Below are 21402 nucleotides of genomic sequence, written 5' to 3'. Positions count from 1 at the left end.
CAATGAGTGGGAGTTGAGAATGACGTAAGGTTTTTTTCTTCAGAAGCTGGAGGGAGGTTCAATTTATTTAGTACTCTTCAGAAAATGTCACTGGAGTTAAGTTCAGCCCAGAACCGATGCTAAACACCATTTCCATTTATTCAGCTAGTGTGAGTGTTATAGGAAGCAACTCATGGGCACTAAACACATATTGATGTAAACATAAAAATTCATTTAAAATTGGCTTTTAAGTGTAAAGCTCATTTGAACAATTTTATTACTTCAACTCAGATAAATACATAATTTAACTAACTATAACTAGTTAATTAATGTGTAAATAGTATGTGTCCCAAACAAAGTTTGAGAGGCCTCCCAAATAATGAAGCAATTAATGCACAATAAAGAAAAGTACACATAGGAAACTCTGTGTAGTAAGATGTTATTCTACATGTTACTTTTAGGTATCACCCTTTCTCAAGGGTCACTTAGGCTAAAAGAACATGCTTATGATGTGAGTTTAGCATTGCAACATTTCAAATCTTGATGAAAGCCTTCAAAGTAGAAGTTTTGAATGCATTAAGTAGTTCAATTTTTTCTCCAGGCACAGAATTTATTTGACCAATAATACTTCCAGTTAATAGTTGGTGCTTTCCAAAAAGGAACTAATCAGTAGTTTCCATTACTGTTTCATTTTTCAAGGCTTTCAAATCAGTGACTGTATTAGCCAATTTTCAAGGAATGTGGTTCAGGTTTAGGGAAAGGCTCTTGACAAAGCTCTTCCTGCTGTGCAGCCAGCCATGGCCGGGACACCAGAACTTTCTGCAGTTAGTGCAGCCCGGAGCACCCAGACACACAGAAGGAATTCCTCATAACTGACTGCCTGATGCCTTCACTGCTGCATCTCTTTGTTTCCTAGGATTTGGAGAATTCTGAGGGTTCTTTATCAAGAAAAGTTCATTATTTGGTAGCTAAGCTCTCTCCACAGAATAGGTTCATTTTTCTCTCAACTACCCTCAAGTCATATTTCAAAATTTCCTTCAAAATACTGTTCTTCTGGACAAATCCATGACTAATTGACTCATCACAGATATTCTGTTAAACCAAACTAAAAATTAAATGAAATTATAAAGGCAACGGCACAAATGAAAGAGCACCTGACTGGAAGTTTGGAGACGAGGCCTCCAGTTCTGGTTCTACAACTTGCTACAGGTGCCTGATATTGACTCCTTGGTCTTGACTGAATTTCACTTCCCACACACCACTTACCTACCACTTACCACATTTAGCAATGTGAATTATATATAATCAATATACTGATATCAAATCCATACATAAAATATCGTTTATCAAAAGAAATATTTGTCAAATATATAAAATATCCATATTCATACATATATGTGAATATAGCATATATATTATATGTATATAATGCTATATATAAAATATAATGCTATATATAATGCTATATATAATATATAATGCTATATATAATGCTATATATATTATATATAATGCTATATATAATGTGTATATTATATATAGCATTCATATATAAGATTATATATTGTATAATAATTATAATTAATAATATAATAGTTACATTATATAATTAATACATTAAGATTACACAATCTCTACATAATATATAGAGGGATTATATAATCTTTTTATTTTTATATATTTTATTCTTGTAGTTGCACAGCGAGTTGGACTGGATTCTAGATATCTGGTTTTGCTCCCAGTCTTTCTGTTTCAGATGGATCATCCAGAGGGGAGGCTTTTCCAGCTGTAGGAGAGTTAGTGGCGTACCAGAAACAGACTAGTGTGTTTATTTAATGCATAAAGTACAGTACTATTATATACTTTAAATATTATAAGCTCTTACAGTTTAAAGTACATACACAAAGTATATATATTTAATGTTCATGTCATCTGGATATGAGCTCAGTCTTGGAGACAAAGTCCTTTACAAAGATTATATGTTTCATAGATTTATATAATTTTTTATGTTCACATCTTCACTTTACAGATGAGACAACTGAGGCCCAGAGAATTAAGGCTCCTGCCTTTTCTTCCGTCCACTTTGCTTTTACCACGTCAAACTCCACGCACAGATAGGTGGTCAGTGACGATGAAGGCGACCTAATGGCAGCGGGACCTTCTGAAAGTAATTTTCCCAACAAAGACCCACAGTGGGGTTTCTTCCCAGGTCGGCTCTGGGGGCGGGTCGCTCTGTCCCGCCTCTGCTCTGCTGGTCTGCGGATAAACGCGCGGTGGCGCCTTGTGCTCCAGGCCCCTCTCGGGAGTGAGGTGGGTATGGGTTGCGGCGTCAGCACGAAGGTGGTCCCGGGGCCGCCCCTGCTGCCCCGGGTCAAGCAGGAGGGTCAAGGCTGCGCTAACTCCAGAGGCGTAGGACCCGGGCCCGAGGCGGCGGCCGAGGCGGCTCGCAGGATGCAGGTGGCCCGATTCCGCGCCAGGTTCGATCCGCGTGTCCTTGCCAGGTAAAGCGGCAGGTTAAGCACTGGCAAAGGGGCTGGCCTGGGGCTGGGTGGAGGAAGGTAGATTAAAGACGGATCAAGATGGCTTTAGACCAGCTGCTTTCTGTTGCTAGGCCCCTGATGTCACTAAATTCTTTCTCTGCCCCTTTGAGATGTAAGTCTTCCACAACCAGGAATGTCTTTCTCGAGGAATGTCATTCCCTTTGAAATGTAATCATGGGGCCACTTTCTCCCAGTCTTTGTGGGAAGGGGGAGCCTAACTTGCCTGAGCCCCAATTAGCGCGGATGGCCTACTCATGTTGACCACCTTCCCCACCAAGCTAATGTGCCCTACTATCTCTCTACTAGCTCTCTCAGTGCTGAAACTCTCTTGCCTTTTGTTTAAACAGAGTTAAAGTCAGTCTCTCTCTCCTACTGCAATAGTTTTGACTTCATTTGTAATAGTCTGGAATAAAGTCTTCTTCAGTGGTTTTAATAAGAGTCAGGGACAAATTCTCTTTGACACCTCTGAGCAGATTCCAGACTGAAAGTGGAGGAGGAACAGCAGTGAGGAAAGGGAGGGGATCCCGGGCCTCTGAGCCCTGGAAAGCGGAAGGCCTCTCAACCCCTATAGGGCTGATGGATGAGAGCCTTGCCACAGATATGCTGAAGCAGGGTCCAGACAGGCCTGGTTTGCGAAGGATCTTTACCACATTCTGAAAAAGGATCTTTACCACATTCTACCCTATAATTCACAGGATAGAAACAAGTCTTTGAATCAGCCAGACTCGAGATCCACTCCTGTCTCTTCTTGCATGTCTAATTGAGAATGTTCCTTAGCCTTTCTCCTCCCTCAGTTTTTGCCTCTGTAAAGTGGGAATAATAATAGTATCTACTCCATAGGAGTGTTGTGAGGATAATTAAAATAATATATGGAAATTATGCTGCACAGTGCAGGGCACAAATCTTTATTTAGGCATTGGTGCAGTACTTACTCTCGTCTTCATAAGGCGCACATAGGACCTAGCTGACTCTGCAAGAAATGAGCAAGGATCGCGGGTTGGTTGGCCTGAAAAATAACTTCCTCAGTGAGTACCATGTTGGACATGCAGAGAAAGAAAATCGTGAAATCGTCTTCCACTCTGCAGGGTTTGGTGGGACACAGTGGTGGCTGGCTCCATTGGCTTCTCAGGGACACTTCTGGCCCTAGAATTGTGTGCTTACTTCATCACAGTGCTGTGAACAGAGTCTATGCTGAGCCATTTCCTGGCCTACTTGGCAACTTCAAATACAAAGGTACCTTGTGGATGAGTCCAGTAGCTGCGAAGTTTAGAGACAAAGTTGGCTGATCCAACTGAACTTGAATCAGAATGGACATGGGATCTTATCATGACTAAACTGGCTAGATGGTATCTCTGGTCATCTGTAGCCAGAGAATTGTAGCTTTTCCGCTCTCATAACCTCCATCGGCAGGGTAGTCCCCAGTCCTGTAGGTGTGAAAGGGTCATAGAGGTGGAGGGTCACGACACTCTAAGGGCTGTAGCTGTAAGGGCTCTAGCGACTAACTCAAGGCTCTTCTTTACCTGATGGAGAGTTGAGCCCCAGAAGATTAACTGACTTGTACAAGTTAGAGGCAGAACTGAGTCTAGAATACAGTTGTCTTTCTTCTCCTTTGTCATTCCACTTAGAACTCTTGCAGAATATAGCTGATAGAGTTTAAATCTGAGGATATTCACTTTCTTCTTGGGAGTTCATTACAATTACTTCTATCAAATAGGTTGTGATATTACTATTGTTTCCATGTGTCATTTTTTAAATACATGTTCTAGCAGCTGAAGTTACAGGAATAATTTCAATTTCTATAATTTCTAGGCTAATGTACAATTGCACCACCTACAAAATTAACTTTGAGGCTGTTTTGTTGGGTGATGGGTAAGAGTGGAGGAGTGGAAGGGATGGAATGGGCTCATAAATGCCTTCTCCGATGCTTGATTTGATCGTTAATGTTTTCAAAGTATATGTAATAATTTGGAAATAATAGGTATTCAGTGAACGATTCTTTCATTCAACATTTATTGCTGTTCCCTCTGTGCCAGGCACTGCATAAGATCTAGCCACTCAAGTCATAAAAATCGTCACCATCCATGCCATCAAGGGCTCACAAGCAAGGCTGCAGTTACTGGCATTTGTTATGGGACATTGGTTATTCAATCTGCAATCATTTATTTCCACTACTCTACATTTTGGCTTAAAGCCTATGTTTCCCTCAGTGCCAAATTACTAGCAGTTTTTTCAAATATTTGGGATGAAGGCCCCTTAACAGTATTGAATAAAGCTCCTTTTATTTAAGCAAAAGAGTGTAGTTCCTCAGAGATGGTAATTGGTCTGATAGCTGATGATTAATTCCAGGAGCAAATGAATTCGCCTGCAGTTTTGAGGGCATAGTGATAAATTAGTATCTGCAAAGTGCTTTCATCCACATTAGAGGTAAATGTAAAACTTGGTTGGTTTGCAAAGCAATAGAATTTGAAATGCCTGTGATTATCTTCAAAATCAACCTGAAAGTGCATGTGAATATAAAAGCAAAGTTGGAAAGAGAAGAGGTGACAGAATCCGTTTAAGATGAGTAAATTGCTATCTGTTTTGATAAAGTAATTGGCCAGAAAATTAAATGCACTGCATAGAACAAAGCTGTTTTCAGTAAGCTGGTACAGCCAATGCCATTTTTATTCAGTAAGCACAGGAATATAAGGAACAGATAGGTGGGGGGAAAATTACTGGAAGAATAAACTCAGCAAAAAGAAATAAGGCTATTTAAAGCACAGATTGAGATTTGCATTTGAATCTCTGGTTTGAGTATGCAACTTAAAGAATTACCTTTTCCCTGCATACTCCCAGGGCATATTTCCATTTGCTGGCATCCTTTCCTGGGAGAAGTTCTAATAAAGTGGAAGAGCACCAAATTACGATTCAAGTAAGACGACCTGGGTTCTCATCCTCACTCTAGAACTTAAACAACCAGTTGGCTAGCCTGATCTTCAATTTTCTCATTTGTAAAATGAGGGGTTGGATTAAATCATTCTCTAATATTCTTTCCAGATGTAAAATCATAATTCAAAGTTTAGCACTTTCTCAACATTTCTTTCTTTTTTTTTTTATTTTTTTTTTCTTTCAACGTTTTTTATTTATTTTTGGGACAAAGAGAGACAGAGCATGAACGGGGGAGGGACAGAGAGAGAGGGAGACACAGAATCGGAAACAGGCTCCAGGCTCCGAGCCATCAGCCCAGAGCCTGATGCGGGGCTCGAACTCACGGACCGCAAGATCGTGACCTGGCTGAAGTCAGACGCTTAACCGACTGTGCCACCCAGGCGCCCCAACATTTCTTTCTTTTAAAAAAATTTTTTTTAATGTTTTATTTTTGAGAGACAGAGCACAGGCAGGGGAGGAGTAGAGAGAGAGGGAGACACAGAATCCAAAGCAGGCTCCAGGCTCTGCGCTGTCAGCACAGAGCCCGATGCAAGGCTCAAACTCACAGACCATGAGATCATGACCTGAGCTGAAGTCAGACACTTAACTAACTGAGCCACTCAGGTGCCCCATCAACATTTCTTAAATGAGAGTTATAAATTTGACAGAACTCTTAGATGGACATAGACATTTACACAGATAATTCAAGTTCAAGGTCACCAACCTTTGAAATCCTAGCTGACTTCCTGGCCTTTCTGAGAGATAATTACTTTACACATTAACATATATCCCATGTTAAAATTCTGTTTCCAGTGCAGAAATTGCAAGAGCTGAGGGTCAGGTGGGAGGAAACTGTGGTTCTAACACCACCCCCACCAGACATATTTACCTAATCAGTGGTTATCTATTAAAGCGCTACTGTGGACGAGATAGGGCATGTGCCTCGCTCGGACTGAGAGCTCACAGTCAAGTAACCTGACCCTGTCTTGTGATATGATTTCCTCCTTCTTATGAGAAGTTATAAACAGGACTAAGCTTCTTTTTTTATTTTCTCCACTTGGTTTGGTGGTTGTTGTTACAGAATAATAAAAACAAGGGTTGTGGGTAAGAAAGAAAATGGTAGAAGGTGATCCTAAAGTTCTTCAATGAAATTTTGGTGAAATACATTTGAAGGGGTTAGATTTAATTCCCATCCATTTCAACTACAATGTGTGGCCTTGGGAAATTACTTAACTTTTTTTATTCTTAATTTTCTTACCTATGAAAGGGGGATAGTATCATATTAGTCAATAAGAGTATTGTGAGAAGATTTTTTTAAATAAATTTTCTTGCACACAATAAATGTATAATAAATGGTAACTGTTGTTATAAAGACTGTTGTTTTAATAGTTCTCTTTCCACCAACTAATTATTTTCATATCACTTACCTACATTCCAAAGAAGAATCTGGAGAGGACTTCAAAAGTAATAAATACAATTAAGCTGTAATGAGCAAGGAATTGGATGAGGGGATATAAAGATAGATAAAAAGATGATACAAAGCACCAACTTAAATAATTTTAAGAATCATCAATTCAGAGGATAACAGATTTGGCTTTTCTTCCCAATAGATATGACATCAAGGCTCTTATTGGGACAGGCAATTTCAGCAAGGTTCTCAGGGTGGAGCAGAAGACCACCAAGAAACCTTTTGCAATAAAAGTGATGGAAACCAGAGTGAGAGAAGGCCGAGAAGCATGTGAATCAGAGCTCACCATCCTGAGGCGGGTTAGCCACCGTTATATTGTTCAGCTCGTGGAGATCTTTGAGGCTCAGGATCGAGTTTACATGGTGATGGAGTTGGCTACGGGAGGAGAGCTCTTTGACCGACTCATTACTCAGGGATCCTTTACAGAGCAGGACGCTGTCAGAATTCTCCAGATGGTTGCAGATGGCATCCGGTATCTGCATGCATTGCGAATAACCCACAGGGACCTAAAGCCTGAAAATCTCTTATATTATCATCCAGGTGCCGAGTCGAAAATTTTAATCACAGATTTTGGTTTGGCACACTCTGGGAACAAAAGTGGAGACTGGACAATGAGGACACTCTGTGGGACCCCAGAGTACATAGCCCCCGAGATTTTGCTAAGGAAACCTTATACTAGTGCCGTGGACATGTGGGCTCTTGGTGTAATCACCTATGTTTTACTTAGTGGAGTCCTGCCTTTCGATGATGAAAACCATACAAGACTTTACAGGAAGATTCTGAAAGGCAAATATAATTATACAGGAGAGGTAAGAAATAATTTTAATTCTTATTAATTCAGCTTAGTGCAATTTCTCAACCTCAGCACTATTAACATTTAGAGCTGGATGATTCTTTACAGGGGGGTAGCATAGGGCATGGGAGTGGGGCTTTCTTGTGCATTGCAGAATATTTAGAAGCATCCTTGGCCTTCACTCCACCCTCTATACACTACTGGTAGATACAATATCTAGTAAATACACTAGATTCAACACCTTCCCCAAATTGTGACAACAAAAATTGTCTCCAGACATTGTTAAATGTCCCCTTTGGGGCAAAACCACCTCTGGATGAGAGCCATTGATCTGAAGGTGGCAAGGGCCTCGATTACTGAGTTGTCTGTGGTCAGTACATGACATTAATAATTAAGTAGACAAGTTAGTTTGTGTGTAGTTTTTGTTCCATCAGCTGAGTAGACTAATGTGTACCAGAAGCTCAGCATGATGCTTGGGTGTTTGGTGAGAGATTCTCTGCCTTGAATCTAGATAATCCAAGCCTTTTTTGTGATATAATGTTTCCTCAGTGAAACGTTTAGCCTTACAGCTTATGTAAAATATTTATCCATTGTTTAAACTTGGAGCTCCCAGTGTTCGTGAAAGTGTTCACTTCTTATTGTTTTGAGTAGAGAAGGAAAGTTGTCAATGTTTGTGTGTAGGATGCCTGACAAAAAGGGAAATTCATTTCATGTTCAGCAAGTGACCAAATACATTATCTTTTTAAGTATGAAAGGGTTCTTTGTCTCATAAAGAAAAATATTGGTAGTTTGATTATATCTACTTAAGGTATAATATCTGTACGTATAACATCTTACACAAAATCAAAAGCTAAAGAAGAAATTTAAATATAATATTTTCTGTACTTTGACAGAGCTTTAATATCTTACTGTAGATATATGCATTGTAAAAAACTCATCGAAATTGGTAATTGAGAACTAAGACTTACATAGAAAGGTAGGAAAGGATGGGGGGAATTCACACACAGTTCAGTACCGTTGATTATTAAAAGTTTGAAAAATGTGCACCCTCACTAATATCCCAAAAATGCAAATGAAAACAAAGTCTTTAAAAAAATTTTTTTAAATCAATCAAAGATTAAAAAAAACCCTTCAACTTGATTCATTGCTAAGAGTATTAAGAGATCAACCATCTCATTCGCTGCTGGTGGAGGGGAAATTTTACAGATTTCTTGGAAAGTAGATTGAAAATATGCATCTGGAACTTTTAAAAGCTTATATATTTTGATCTGGTAATTCCACTTCTAACAATCTAAGGAAATAATCCCGGATGCAGCAAAGGTTTCAGTATAAGGATGGTCATCGGAGCTATAGTTACAAAAGTGGATAATTGGAAAAAAAACCCTAAAAGAATGTTTGCATATTATGAGACATCCATATGATAGAGTATGATAGTTTCTAAATTGTGTATGCTTAAAAATTGTACAGATATTTGAAAAATGTGCACAGTATACTACCAAGTGAAAATAAAATTGCAAAATACAAACTATGTATAGAGTATAATCACAATCATGTGGGAAAATGTATGCCTAGGAAAAAGGCTTAAAAGAAATACAGTAAAATGTTAACAGAGCTCATTTCCTGGTTTGGGGATTATGGATCATTTTGGTTTTTTTCTTTATAATTTGAATATCTTTGTGTTTCTGTTGTTCTTTTGTTTATAAAGGATATGTCTTTCTGTTTTGGCTATGGCTCCGTGACTCTTCTGTTCTATGTACTGTTGGGTGGAGTTGCTGTCATCGTGGCCTGACTGCGACATTATATCTATGATGGTTCTTCTAATGTCTGACATCTTGATGGGGATGGCTGGAAATCTGGGGTCATCTAGGTCACTGGAATCCTTATTCCCCCCTCCACTCTCTATGCTTCATAGGGCCTTCTCTTCTTGGGGGCTTCTCCATGGAGTCTCTCTGGCAGAACAGTCAGACTTTTTACAGGTTAGTTTAGGCTTTCCAAAAAGGAGTATTCAAGAGGGAGACAGTGGAAATTGCCAGTCCTCTTGAAGGCTGAGCTTGGAAATGACACTGCATTACTTCTGCCTCATTCTATTGTGAGTTCTGTAGGCCTTAGGCTAACCCAGATTCAATGTGGAGGGAGACTGCACACAATATGACTATTGGGAGTGTGGTTTATTAAGCCATTTTCGGACTAGATATCACCATTGCTTTTTTAATGTGTGAGAATAATAAGCAAATATTCTTTAAGAAGTCCTTTTATCAGATTTAATTCAGAGGGTTTCTAGGGTTGGGTTCCCCTAAAGGCCAAGAAACCCGAGAAGAAGATTCAGGTTCAAGTGACTTATTAAGGGTAGACTCCCAGGAGATAGGTAAGGGAGTCTGGAAATCAGGACAAGGAAGGTGAAGAGGCCAAGGCCATAAAGGTCAGCCTCATTTTGCAGGGAAGAATTCTTCAGCATTCTTTCAACCTGAGGTAGGAGAGCTGGGCTTTCACATCTACCCCTCTCTGCTAGTCAATGGGGGTGATGGTGGTGGGGAGCTGGTGGTAAATTTTTATATTCTCTGGGGATCAGAAGCAAGTAGCTCCAAGTGCCCCAGGGTGGTCACTGAAAAAAACAAGGTATTGGGTTTTAGAAGCAAAGCACTCCAGGGGTACTTGGGTGGCTTAGTCGGTTAAGCATCCGACTTCAGCTCAGGTCATGATCTCACCATTTGTGAGTTCAGGCCCCTCGTTGGGCTCTGTGCTGACAGCTCAGAGCCTGGAGCCTGCTTCAGATTCTGTGACTCCCTCTCTCTCTGCCCTTCCCCCACTCACACTCTTTCTTTTTCTCAAAAATAAGTAAACATTAAAAACAAAAGAAGCAAAGCACTCCAAAGGAAGGGGGTGTGGGTACATACAGAAAAGAGGGGCTCAAGCTCTGTTTGGAGCACTGACATTATCTCCATGGTGCATGCTCTATTTCTTGAGGAAATACCTGTTGATAGCCCCAGATAACATATAACACAGAGTAAGATTGTGGCTGCTTGCAAAATGTTATTGGATTTATATTCCCTTGGTTTTCTTTTCTGTGTTTGTGAGGCACCCATGTCCATCATATCAACATTTTCTTACAATATTACCAACTGTCTTAGTCATCTCAATCTGCTATAACAAAATACCACAGACTAGATGGCTTAAACAATAGAAACTTATTTCTCACAGCTCTAGGAGCTGAGAAGTTCAAGACCAAGATTCCAACAAGGTAGGTTTCATTATGAAGCCTCTTCTCTTGGCTTGTAGGCAGCTGCCATCTCATGGTGTACTCACATGACCTCTTCTTTGTGTGTGTGGAGAGAGAGAGATGGGGATAGGGAGAGGGAGGGGGGGCAACTCTGTGGTGTCTCTTCTTAAAAGGCCACTAATCCTATCAGATCAGGGCCCCACCCTTATGACCTCATTTAATTACTTCCTTGGAGACCTCGTCTCTAAATACAGTGATACAAGAGGCTAGGGCTTCAACACATGAATTTTGGAGAAACGCAAACATTCAGTCCATGACATCTAGGAAACACATGTTGATAGACGTAGAAAGGCATATCATCACATTTTCTCTGTCATCATATCATTGTATACCTATCACTTACAACAAGCCTAGTAATTTCTAAATGTACCAATTTTATTTAAATACCAGGGTGACCATTGATTCTGGAAGAATAGGTATGGTAGACAGAATTATAGCCTTCCAAAGGTGTCCCTATTCTAATATCCAGAATCTGTAAGTGTATTATCTTACATGGCAAAAGAGAATTTGCAGATGTGACTAAATTAAAGATCTTGAGATGGGGATATTATCCTGGATTATCTCGGTGAACCCAATGTGATCACCAGGGTCCTTACAGTAGGAAGGCAGGATGGTCAAAGATGGAAGAGATTTGATGAAAGGAACATAGATTGGAGTGATGTGCTTTGGAAATTGAGGAAGGGGTCATGAACCAAGGAATATGGACAGTCTCTGGAAACCGAAAAAGGCAAGGAAAGAATTCTCTCCTGAAACCTCTAGAAGGAACGCAGCTTTGCTGACCATTTCAGCTTGTAAAACCCATGTTCACCTGCAGAACTGTAAGATAATAAATGTGCGTTGTTTTTTAAAGTCCCTTTGTCTATAACTAAAATTCCATGTATGACACATAGTGTGAATCATTTCTTTTCTCTAGAAGTCCGGTGGAGAAGTGCAACAAATAGGACAAAACTTCCAAAGATTTAAGTGCTGTATCTCTTATAATGAAGAGGAGTGATGTGTTTAATATATATATAGCAAGGTTGCCTACATGGCTCAGTTAGTTAAGTGTCCAACTCTTGATTTTGACTCAGGTCATGATGTCACGGTTCTTGGGTTCAAGCCTTGCATCAGTCTCTGCACTGATAGTGCTTAGGATTCTCTCTCTCCCTCTGTCTTCCCCCTCTCAAAATAAATAAAATAAAACTTAAAAAATATGTATATATATATATATATATATATATGCATATATATATATATATATATATAGCAAATATTTTGCTAGATATTTGGCAGGTATGTACTCTGACTCCACCCATGTATAAGCAAAAAACTAGCTCTGATATTAATGTTTAATTCTTCTTGATTTTGGTGTGAAATATATTCCTTTTCATGAAACTTTGATGACCATTCCACCTGTGTTATTCTTTCCCTTCTCTGAGTAGTGTTTAGGATTATGAGAAATGTCTTTTGTTTTGACATTTAATCTATATGTCATCTTTCCAAGACATTGTTGGCTCTTTGAAGGCTGGGATTCTACCATATTTTCCACTTATATCCAATAAAATATCATGAAGAGTTAAGTATAGAGAAACATTTAACAAAAAATAATCGTTTTTAAAAATTATAAAGAGATTCTGATTTATAACAACATGAGTAAATGCATCTCAACTGTAACTGCATTGAACATAAAATACAAATTTTAATTTATAGCAAGGTGGATTTTAGATAACTAATACCTTCAGTTGCTGAATTCATTAGATTCATTTTGGAACATTAGTGTGGTTTGGAAGGGTACATTTACTCTACTCACTGGACTTTGCAGGGTAGGGGTAGTTCTCTTTTCCAGTCACTTCCTGCAATGCTCAAGGAGCAACCAGGTTGGAAAAACACAGCACAGGTCAAAAAGAAAAAAAACAAAAAAACTATTTTGTGAGGGAGGCCTTCACTTACCTACTTTATTACCAGTACCATCATGATGGCTTTCAGCTTGGTGGCAGGGCTCATGCTGGAGATAGTAAGTAAAAGACTCACCCACCATTTCTCCCAGAGATAGTTGGAAAGCATCCTTGTGTGGTCTCCACCCTCCTTGTCAGGCCTTCCTCGTGCCAGGGAATCATGCTCAGCTCCGGGAATACCCATATGAAAATACTCAGTGACCCTGCTCTTTGAAATCAGGTGATCTTGTCTGAGAGACCAAGTATTCTTTTGTATCTCTTCAAATTTAAGTGCTCTGATACATGTAGGAGCAAAGGCTCAGAGTCCATGGAAGAAGGGAAGACAGCCTCTTACTACTTAGGATATTTGGGTCAGATTTCACAAAGGAGAGGACATGTGTGCTGTGTCTTAGAGGAAGGGTAGGAGTTTCTGAAAGGGAGATTGGTATGTTCCAAGTAGACAGAACAACATATACAAACGTACATAGAAAGGAATATGTTGTATAGTAAAAAATAAGAATTTTAGAGCATTTGTGTGCAGGTGAATGTATATTTATGTGGGTATTTTGTAAAGCAGTGTAGTGTAGTGGTTAAGGACACAATCCAGAACAATCCTGCCTGGTTCTACTCCCAGCTCTGCCATTTACTAAGCATGTAACTTAGGCCATATTTCTTCATTTCTCTGTATCTCAGTTTCTTAATTTGTAAAAACAGTAATAATGATTGTTTACCTAACAAGGTGGTTGTGAAGATCAGATGAGCTAAAAGATGTCAAGCGCTTGGAATAGTTTAACATATTAGTACATAGTGCTATATTTGTGTTAGCTATTTCTGTTACTATTACTATTAATATGGGAAACAGGGACTACAAGTTTGAATTTTGCTTAAATAAGCTACTAGTTACATATATATCTTACAGTGCACACTGTACTTACCAAGTACACCATTTCATTTTTTAAATGGAAGAGTGAGAAAAGTGTGGTGTTAACATTTTAATGCTAATGGTAAATTACACATTCTTGCCAGTGAGTTGGGAATCATATATTATTGTGTAATCATATTATAACTATATCACAGCAGTCTTTTTCGGTGTGAAATAAGTTGATAATAGAATGAGTCTTACAACCATGTTAGTTAGCCATCTGAGAAAGATAGATATTGGTATTAAAAACATGTTAAAAAAAATCCCACATGGATAGTGATAAAAAGTGGTCCCCGTATACTTAGATTCACCTATGATTTCCATACTGGTAGGGAAAAAGTTTACCCTGAGAGGTAACATATCTGATGGATTTTGGTCACCAGCCATGACCCCAATTTTCTTTCTATACCCTCATTTCCATTTATTTCTCTTATTTTTTCTTTGCTATATTTCTTTTCCATGCAGGTTATTAAGTAGGAAAAAGTGAAAGGAGAGCAAAAGATTTGGCTCTTTAATTCCTTTTCATTCTCTTTCCATCATGACTAGAATTTCAATGATGAAATGAACCACAGTTCAGTTAGGTCATAATTCCTGTAATTTGGTTCCCATTCCTGTGGTTTAGTTCTTAAAAACTTATGTTCACAAAAATGTGTTCAACTTTTTAGATGACATTTTTACTTTAAAAGTAGTTTTATGGAAAATACTTTCAATAGTTGTAAAACCTATCATAATGTACTTCATTTTCTACTTATCACTTTCTTCATCTCTTCTTTGACTTAAATTGGACAGGTATATATATTCTTCCCTTAAACTCAATCACAGTGAGGGATACCTAGGTGGCTCAGTTGGTTGGGCGTCTGACTTTGGCTCAGGTCATGATCTCAGGGCTCGTGGATTCAAGCCCCATGTCAGGTTCTGTGCTAACAGCTGAGCTTGGAGACTGCTTCAGATTTTGTGTCTCCCTCTCTCTCTGTCCCTCCCCCCACTTGTTATCCCCCTCTCCTTTTCTCTCTCTCTCTCTCTCTCTCTCTCTCTCAAAAATAAATAAACATTAAAAAAAGAAACTCAATCATAGTGAGTGTTTCTTGGAATCAAAACCATGTGCATTACCTTTTTGACTGTGTAGTTGTTACCTTTGGTATAAGGGATAGTGATTAGAATGGAAAGTAGTTATCTGTTTCTTTAATTATGTTGCACTTCTTGACCTTGATATCATCAGCGGAATTCATTGAGTTGAGGAGAAAATAACTATTTACATAAAGCTTCTGAAACTTAGAAATACTTGGTTTTAATGTTATAGTTATATTGTTTATGTTCTGGTTTATGAGGTTTACAATAGGAACTAGTTCTAAATATATATTATATGTGGAAGAATAAGTCAACCATTGACTCGGAGTTCAAAGGCCAACTCAATTTTTTGTCACTCTTATGTCCTTGAGTGCTTTGAAATGTGATAAGTGCTCAAACAAATTAGGCTCTATTCAATCCTCTTTAAATTTCAGTGTTTTCCTTATAAGAAGAACCAGAAGCATGACTTGTCTCATGTCAAGAACCCCTTAACTCACAAAAATATTCACTTTATGAGCCTGGTGTAAGATTGATTGGCTCTTTCTCCACTTTTATTTTTTATTAGATGCTTCCTGTAATAAACTTGGGTATATCTTTTGACTTTTTCCAGGGTTTACAAATAGCTAAAGCATTCTGACATAATTAGCTTTGTCTCTGAGCAGTTTTAGTTTTGGCAAAGATAAAACACAATTTAAAGTCTGCTTTGTAGATTGAGAGGAAAAATGTTTTAATTTTAAATATTTATAGCATAAGGATGATGTACAAAATCTCCTGCTTGCTGAGCTGAGGAAGAGTGATTTTACCGGTCTACAACTAATAAGGTCATGGAAAGTTCATTGCTACTTTCGGACACATTTACATAAAATTTAATTGCAGAGCTTAAATGAAATCCTACCAAGGCCATACACTAAAGTTCAAAGGAAGAGAAATGCTAGTCAGAGAATTGTCATAAGTAGATGTTTCCAATAAAAACTATTTAAAAATTTTTTTTTACGTTTTTATTTTTTTTTAGTAATCTCTGTACCCAGGGTAGGACTTGAACTTACAACCCTGAGATGAAAAGTTGCATGTTCTTCTGACTGAGCCAGCCAGGTGCCTCTAAAACCTGCTGCTGTTGAGTGCTCTTAGCTCAAAGATTTGAATGGCAACTTATCTATATACTTAAAAAATATATATTTATAGTTTTCTAAAAACTCTGTAATTAAATCTGTGAATAGTTATTACCCTGTTTCAGTAAGCTCTATATTTATCAAATTTTAGCATCAGTTACAATCCTTAAAATTTAAGATGTTGAATCTAAAATTTTAGGAACTGCAGATATTATGTGTGTGTTTGTGTGTGTGTGTATGTTTGTAGGGTCTAGCTTCTTAATGATGACTTTTATTAGTGATTCTCTATGGGCATTTCTGCAAAGGAACCACATTAGGAGTAATTATTCATCAAGAAATTGGAAAGCACAAAACTAAAATCATTCCTTACTTCTCTGTTTAAAGGTGAAAGAATCAAGACATCAATAGATTATAAGCTACCATCTCTCTAAATTCCCTTTATTCTTCCAAAGTGAGTAAGTAGTGCAATTGTTAGTATTAAATTTTGGTTTTATACCTTCTTTTTGTTAGTGTTGATTTACACAGTTCTGCCAATTTCTATTCAAGAGGACAAATAGGCAAAGAACCAGATAAGGAAAGGAAGAAAGAACAAAGGGGGAAAAAAAGACTGAATTGTTCACAAATTTTACAATTTATTTGTAACTAAATTATTTGAATGACCTTGGGATAAAACAAAGTGCTACCATTTTCTTTTTGTAGTTTCAAGTTTTTATTTAAATTCTAGTTAGTTAACACATAGGGTAATATTGGTTTCAGGAGTAGAATGTAGTGACTCATCGCCTACATACAACACCCAGTGCTCATCCCAACAAGTGCCCTCCTTAATACCCATCACCTATTTAACCCATCCTCCCACTCCCAGCAACCCTTAGTGTTTCTCTATAGTTAAGAGTCTGTTTTATGGTTTGCCTCTCTCTTCCCCCCTGTGTTCATCTGTTTCATTTCTTAAATTCCACATATGAGTAAAATCATATGGTATTTGTCTTTCTTTGACTTATTTCACTTAGCATAATACACGCTAGCTCCATCCATGTCATTGCAAATGGCAAGATTTCATTATTTTTTTTGATTAAGCTTTATTCCATTGTATAGATATACCACAACTTTTTAATCCATTCATCAGTCGATATACATTTGGGCTGTTTCCATATTTGGCTATTGTTGATAATGCTGCTATAAACATTAGGGTGCATGTATCCCTTTGGATCCGTATTTTTGTATCTTTTGGGTAAGTACCTAGTAGTGCAATTGCTGGATCAGAGGGTAGTTCTACTTTAAACATTTTGGGGAACCTCCATGCTGTTTTCCAGAGTGGCTGCACCAGTTTGCATTCCCACCAACAGTGAAAGAGGGTGCCTCTTTGTATCCTTGCTAATATCTGTTGTTTCCTATGTTGTTCATTTTAGCCATTCTGACAGGTGTGAAGTGATATCTCATTACAGTTTTGATTTGCATTTCCCTGATGATGAGTGATGTTGAGCATCTTTTCACGTGTTTGTTAACCATCTGGATGTCTTGTTACCTTTCTTTGTATTTGGTTCATTACCTCTTAACATAGAGCAGTGTTTTGAGGACACACATTCATCATGATAATAGTAAGTGGAACCGGTATGAGAAGTTTTAGATAATTTTCATCTTCCAGTTCTCTGAATATAGTCAGTGGATGTGTCCACAAAAGAACTGAGGAAGGAGTTACATTGTGGTTTAATAGTAACAAGAACAAGAACAACAAATATATATGACATTTTATATTTTGAAAACCATTTTTCACATATTTGATCTAATTTGGTTCGAATGGCACTCTTATGAAAGAGATATGATGATTCCCATTTTTTTGATGAGAAGACTGAGATCCTTTGTTTAGAGCTATAGAGGGCCAGACAGCCTGTCTAGTCCAGACTCACTTACCTCAATCCCAGGCTTTTTCCATATTGAGATGGGTTAACAGGCTGACTGATGACAGTGTCTCCTTGAGACTGCTGAGAAAAGCCGAACAGAAGAATTTTCAAGGCAAAGAGTGGAAATGGCAAAGTGGCTGTCCAGGCTGGTGAAGGGACCCAATGATGGCATTGAGAGTTCGTCCAGGATATGAATGTGGTTCAATGTGTGGTCTCCAAATCTTTATTTTTAAAAAGTCATCTCTATGTCCAGTGTGGGGCTCAAAGGTCAAGAGTTGCTTGCTCTACTGACCGAGCCAGTCAGGTGTCCCTCTAAATCATTTTTGGTCAGATAACACTATTCGTTAAAGAAATGTGAGCATACACACTCATTTATAGAATATATACATATATGTGTGTATTTATTTTATACTTTATACAACAGAGACAACAATAAATTTTATATTAAAAAGATAAAAATAAAATAGTTCTGACATTTTTTCTATACCTTTTTCTAATGTGTAATATGTAATTCACTCCTAGGTACTCTCCAGTTGTTCTTTATGGCTCAGGAGTCCTGTAGTTTATAGCCCGTGTTTGAATAATGCACTTTGGCTGAAGAACTTTTTTTCCATGTTACCTTATTTTCTGCAACTGCATTTTAAGTGTATATTCATTTGAGGTCATCTTAATGAGCTTTCCATAAATCTCACTACCCGTATTTTACATTTTCCAGAAAGATTCAGTTGCTTGTCTTATAATGTTCCATTGGAGACATCTAATTTAACCTTGAGCCTAGATAAATGTGTCTGGATCCAGAGCCAAATAGATGTCTAGCCAAAGCAGAGGATGAGTGTCAGCCCCTGACGTACTTTGTCTAGACATGCAGTGTTTACATTTTATTTTTCCTGTGTTTGAGTATTTGGCAAATGTATTCATTTATTTCATGCATTTTATTTTGGGCATAAATATCTCTTGCATCTCATTTACCTAAGTAAACTGAAGGAAAAAAAAAGAGCAATTCCTTTTTACTGGTTTTTTTTTTATAATTTTTTTTTAAGGTTTATTCATTTTTCAGAGACAGAGAGACAGAGTGCAAGTGGGAGAGGGGCAGAGAGGGAGATACAGAATCTGAAGCAGGCTTCAGGCTCTGAGATGTCAGCACAGAGCCTGACGCGGGGCTCGAACTCACAGACCGCGAGATCATGACCTGAGCTGAAGTCAGACCTTAACCAACTGAGCCACCCAGGCTCCCCTACTGGCTTCTTTTGATTCAAATTCTAGGTTAATAGAGTGTTAAGAGATTGGAGACTGTGATATCTGATTAGATTCTGATTTTTCCTTACATGAGGACAAAGACAATAGGTTATAAGGATTTCCTTATCTTTCTTGGGAGATAATTTTTTAAAATTTATTTTGAGAGAGAGAGAGAGAGAGAGAGAGAGAGAGAGAGAGTGAGAGCAAGCTCGTGAACATGTGCATGTGCAAGCTGGGGAGGAGCAGAGAGAGAGAGGAAGAGAGAGAATCCTAAGCAGGCTCCCCACTGTAAGTGCAGAGCCCAGTGCGGGGCTGGATTTCACGAACCGTGAGATCATGACCTGAGCCAAGGTCAAGAGTCAGGCGATTAAGAGTCAGTGAGCCACCGAGGCGCCCCAGGAGATACAATTTTTTAAAAAATACATGTTAATCAGAAATTTCTGCTAAAGATACAGCAAATGTACTGGCAATTTTCTCAATGTTTCTCCTTTGTAGATGACAAGGGATACAAAACTATAGTTTTTTCCTAGATATATGCTATGTATTGGTAGGTAATGCAGAAAACACATGTAAAGCAACAGCTCTCTTTACCCTCACAGAAGTCACTATGAATTGCTGCTATTCTATTTAAAGTGTGTGCCAAAGCTGTAATTTTGCCAGAATAAATCCCTGAACCATCAAATAGCTGGTTGTACATACTGCACCCTGCCATATCTCTGCTATATGCTGGATCCCACTTGGAGCCAGCTGACTGGAACAGTGAGGGCCCTGTGTGTGTTGAAGAAATGCAGTGCAGCCAGAGTCTTCACTGAAGTGCCTTCTTTGTTCTCCTTCTCTCTTGAGGCTGTGGAGATGAAGGCATCCTAAGTCTGGAATGAGTTTTCAAAGGGAGAGAAAAGTTGATGATTTCTCAATCCATCCCACTTCCCACTCTGGCTCATTCTTGGAGTCATGGGGACTCTATGAGATGACCAGAATGTGGTAAATACTAACCCGATACTGGTGTACTTCATGTACAACAGCTGCTCTTCCTTGTCCAGCTTACATAAATGTGATGTGGAAACTCACATTGCTAATTGCAGCACGCTGGACAGATTTCTAGAAAGGAATTCTCGTTCACTGAACAGAAACTTTGGAACAGAATTTGTGTTTGTTTTTTCCTTTTGCCAAATAGATTTTTTTTTATTCTGCCTTTCTCAAAAGTGGATTTTCAGGTTCACTATATATTTAACAATATAGTATTTAATTTGCTTATTTGAAAAAGTCTTTTGGATTTGATATGCGTTGATTTATGTCATTAAGAAGATTATTCTCTATGTGTGTTTTTATTTTATTTATTTAATTCTATCTTATTTCTTTTTCCTTTCTAGCCTTGGCCAAATATTTCCCACTTGGCGAAGGACTTTATAGACAAACTACTTATTTTGGAGGCTAGTCAGCGCATGTCAGCCGGGCAGGCCCTGGATCACCCCTGGGTGATCACCAGGGCTGCAGGGTGTTCCATGAAGAATCTTCAGAGGGTCATATCCAGGAACCTCATGCGGAAGGCGTCTCCCCACTCTCAGAGTCCTGAGTCTGCACAGTCTTCTAAGTCACAGTCTTATCACAAATCAAAGCAGATGTGGAGCATGAGAAACTTAAAGGTCGAAGAATCACCACTGTCTGCATTTTTGTAAGCAGATAACTTTCAAAACAACTTTAAACAACTTTAAGGCAGATCTATTAACTTCATTAAATGCATTAGGTTAATAGGGACCATTTCATCATGATTAAAGCACCTAAAAATGCTCCACAGGAATGGGAGCAAATGGTTATTGTTGGGTAATGTTGACCTTCGCTTTAAACATTTTTTGGTCTGTAATTTTTTTCTTTGTCTACATTTATTCCCCAAAATATACTTCTGTAAAAGATAAGTAGTATAATAAATACTAAATGTATTTATATAATTGGAAATAGATGAAGAAGGGAAGCCCAGGTGGCTCATCGGTTGACCATCTGACTCTTGATTTTGGCTCAAGTCGTGATCTCACAGTTTATAAGTTTGAGGCCTCTGTGCTGACAGCATGGAGGCTACTTGGGATTCTCTCTGTCCCTCTCATTCTGACTCTCCCTTGCTCTCTCTCTGTCTTTCAAAATAAATAAATAACAACTTAAAAAAAAAAGAAATAGATGAAGAAAATCCCTCAAGCATCGATGGATTAAATAAAAGGTGAGATAATAGGAATAAGGGATATGTAGTGAAGAAATGATGAATCAGAGACATAGCAGGCATAGTTAGAAATGGGGAATAAG

At 38.3% G+C, this 21402-nt stretch overlaps 1 protein-coding gene across 1 annotated transcript; it reads left to right on the top strand.

The window, feature by feature from the left end:
- The first annotated feature begins 2295 nt into the window (after positions 1-2295).
- On the top strand, positions 2296-20985 carry PSKH2 (protein serine kinase H2). The gene is made up of 3 exons (XM_019822622.3): positions 2296-2480; positions 7037-7703; positions 20481-20985. The coding sequence occupies exons 1-3, from the start codon at positions 2296-2298 to the stop codon at positions 20784-20786; spliced, it is 1158 nt and encodes a 385-aa protein (XP_019678181.2). The 3' UTR covers positions 20787-20985.
- The last annotated feature ends 417 nt before the right edge of the window (positions 20986-21402 follow it).

The sequence above is a fragment of the Felis catus genome, chromosome F2 (assembly GCF_018350175.1).
Source record: "Felis catus isolate Fca126 chromosome F2, F.catus_Fca126_mat1.0, whole genome shotgun sequence".
Classification (NCBI taxonomy): domain Eukaryota; kingdom Metazoa; phylum Chordata; class Mammalia; order Carnivora; family Felidae; genus Felis; species Felis catus.
Note: the sequence above shows the minus strand (reverse complement) of the source record. Positions and strands in the feature narration are given on the sequence as shown.

Bases quoted from the DNA above. Each gene is read 5' to 3' on its own strand.
- PSKH2 (XM_019822622.3), top strand. From the start codon at position 2,296: ATGGGTTGCGGCGTCAGCACGAAGGTGGTCCCGGGGCCGCCCCTGCTG. The intron at 2,481-7,036 runs GTAAAGCGGCAG...TCTTCCCAATAG, and splicing joins GATCCGCGTGTCCTTGCCAG to ATATGACATCAAGGCTCTTA. The intron at 7,704-20,480 runs GTAAGAAATAAT...TTTCCTTTCTAG, and splicing joins AATATAATTATACAGGAGAG to CCTTGGCCAAATATTTCCCA.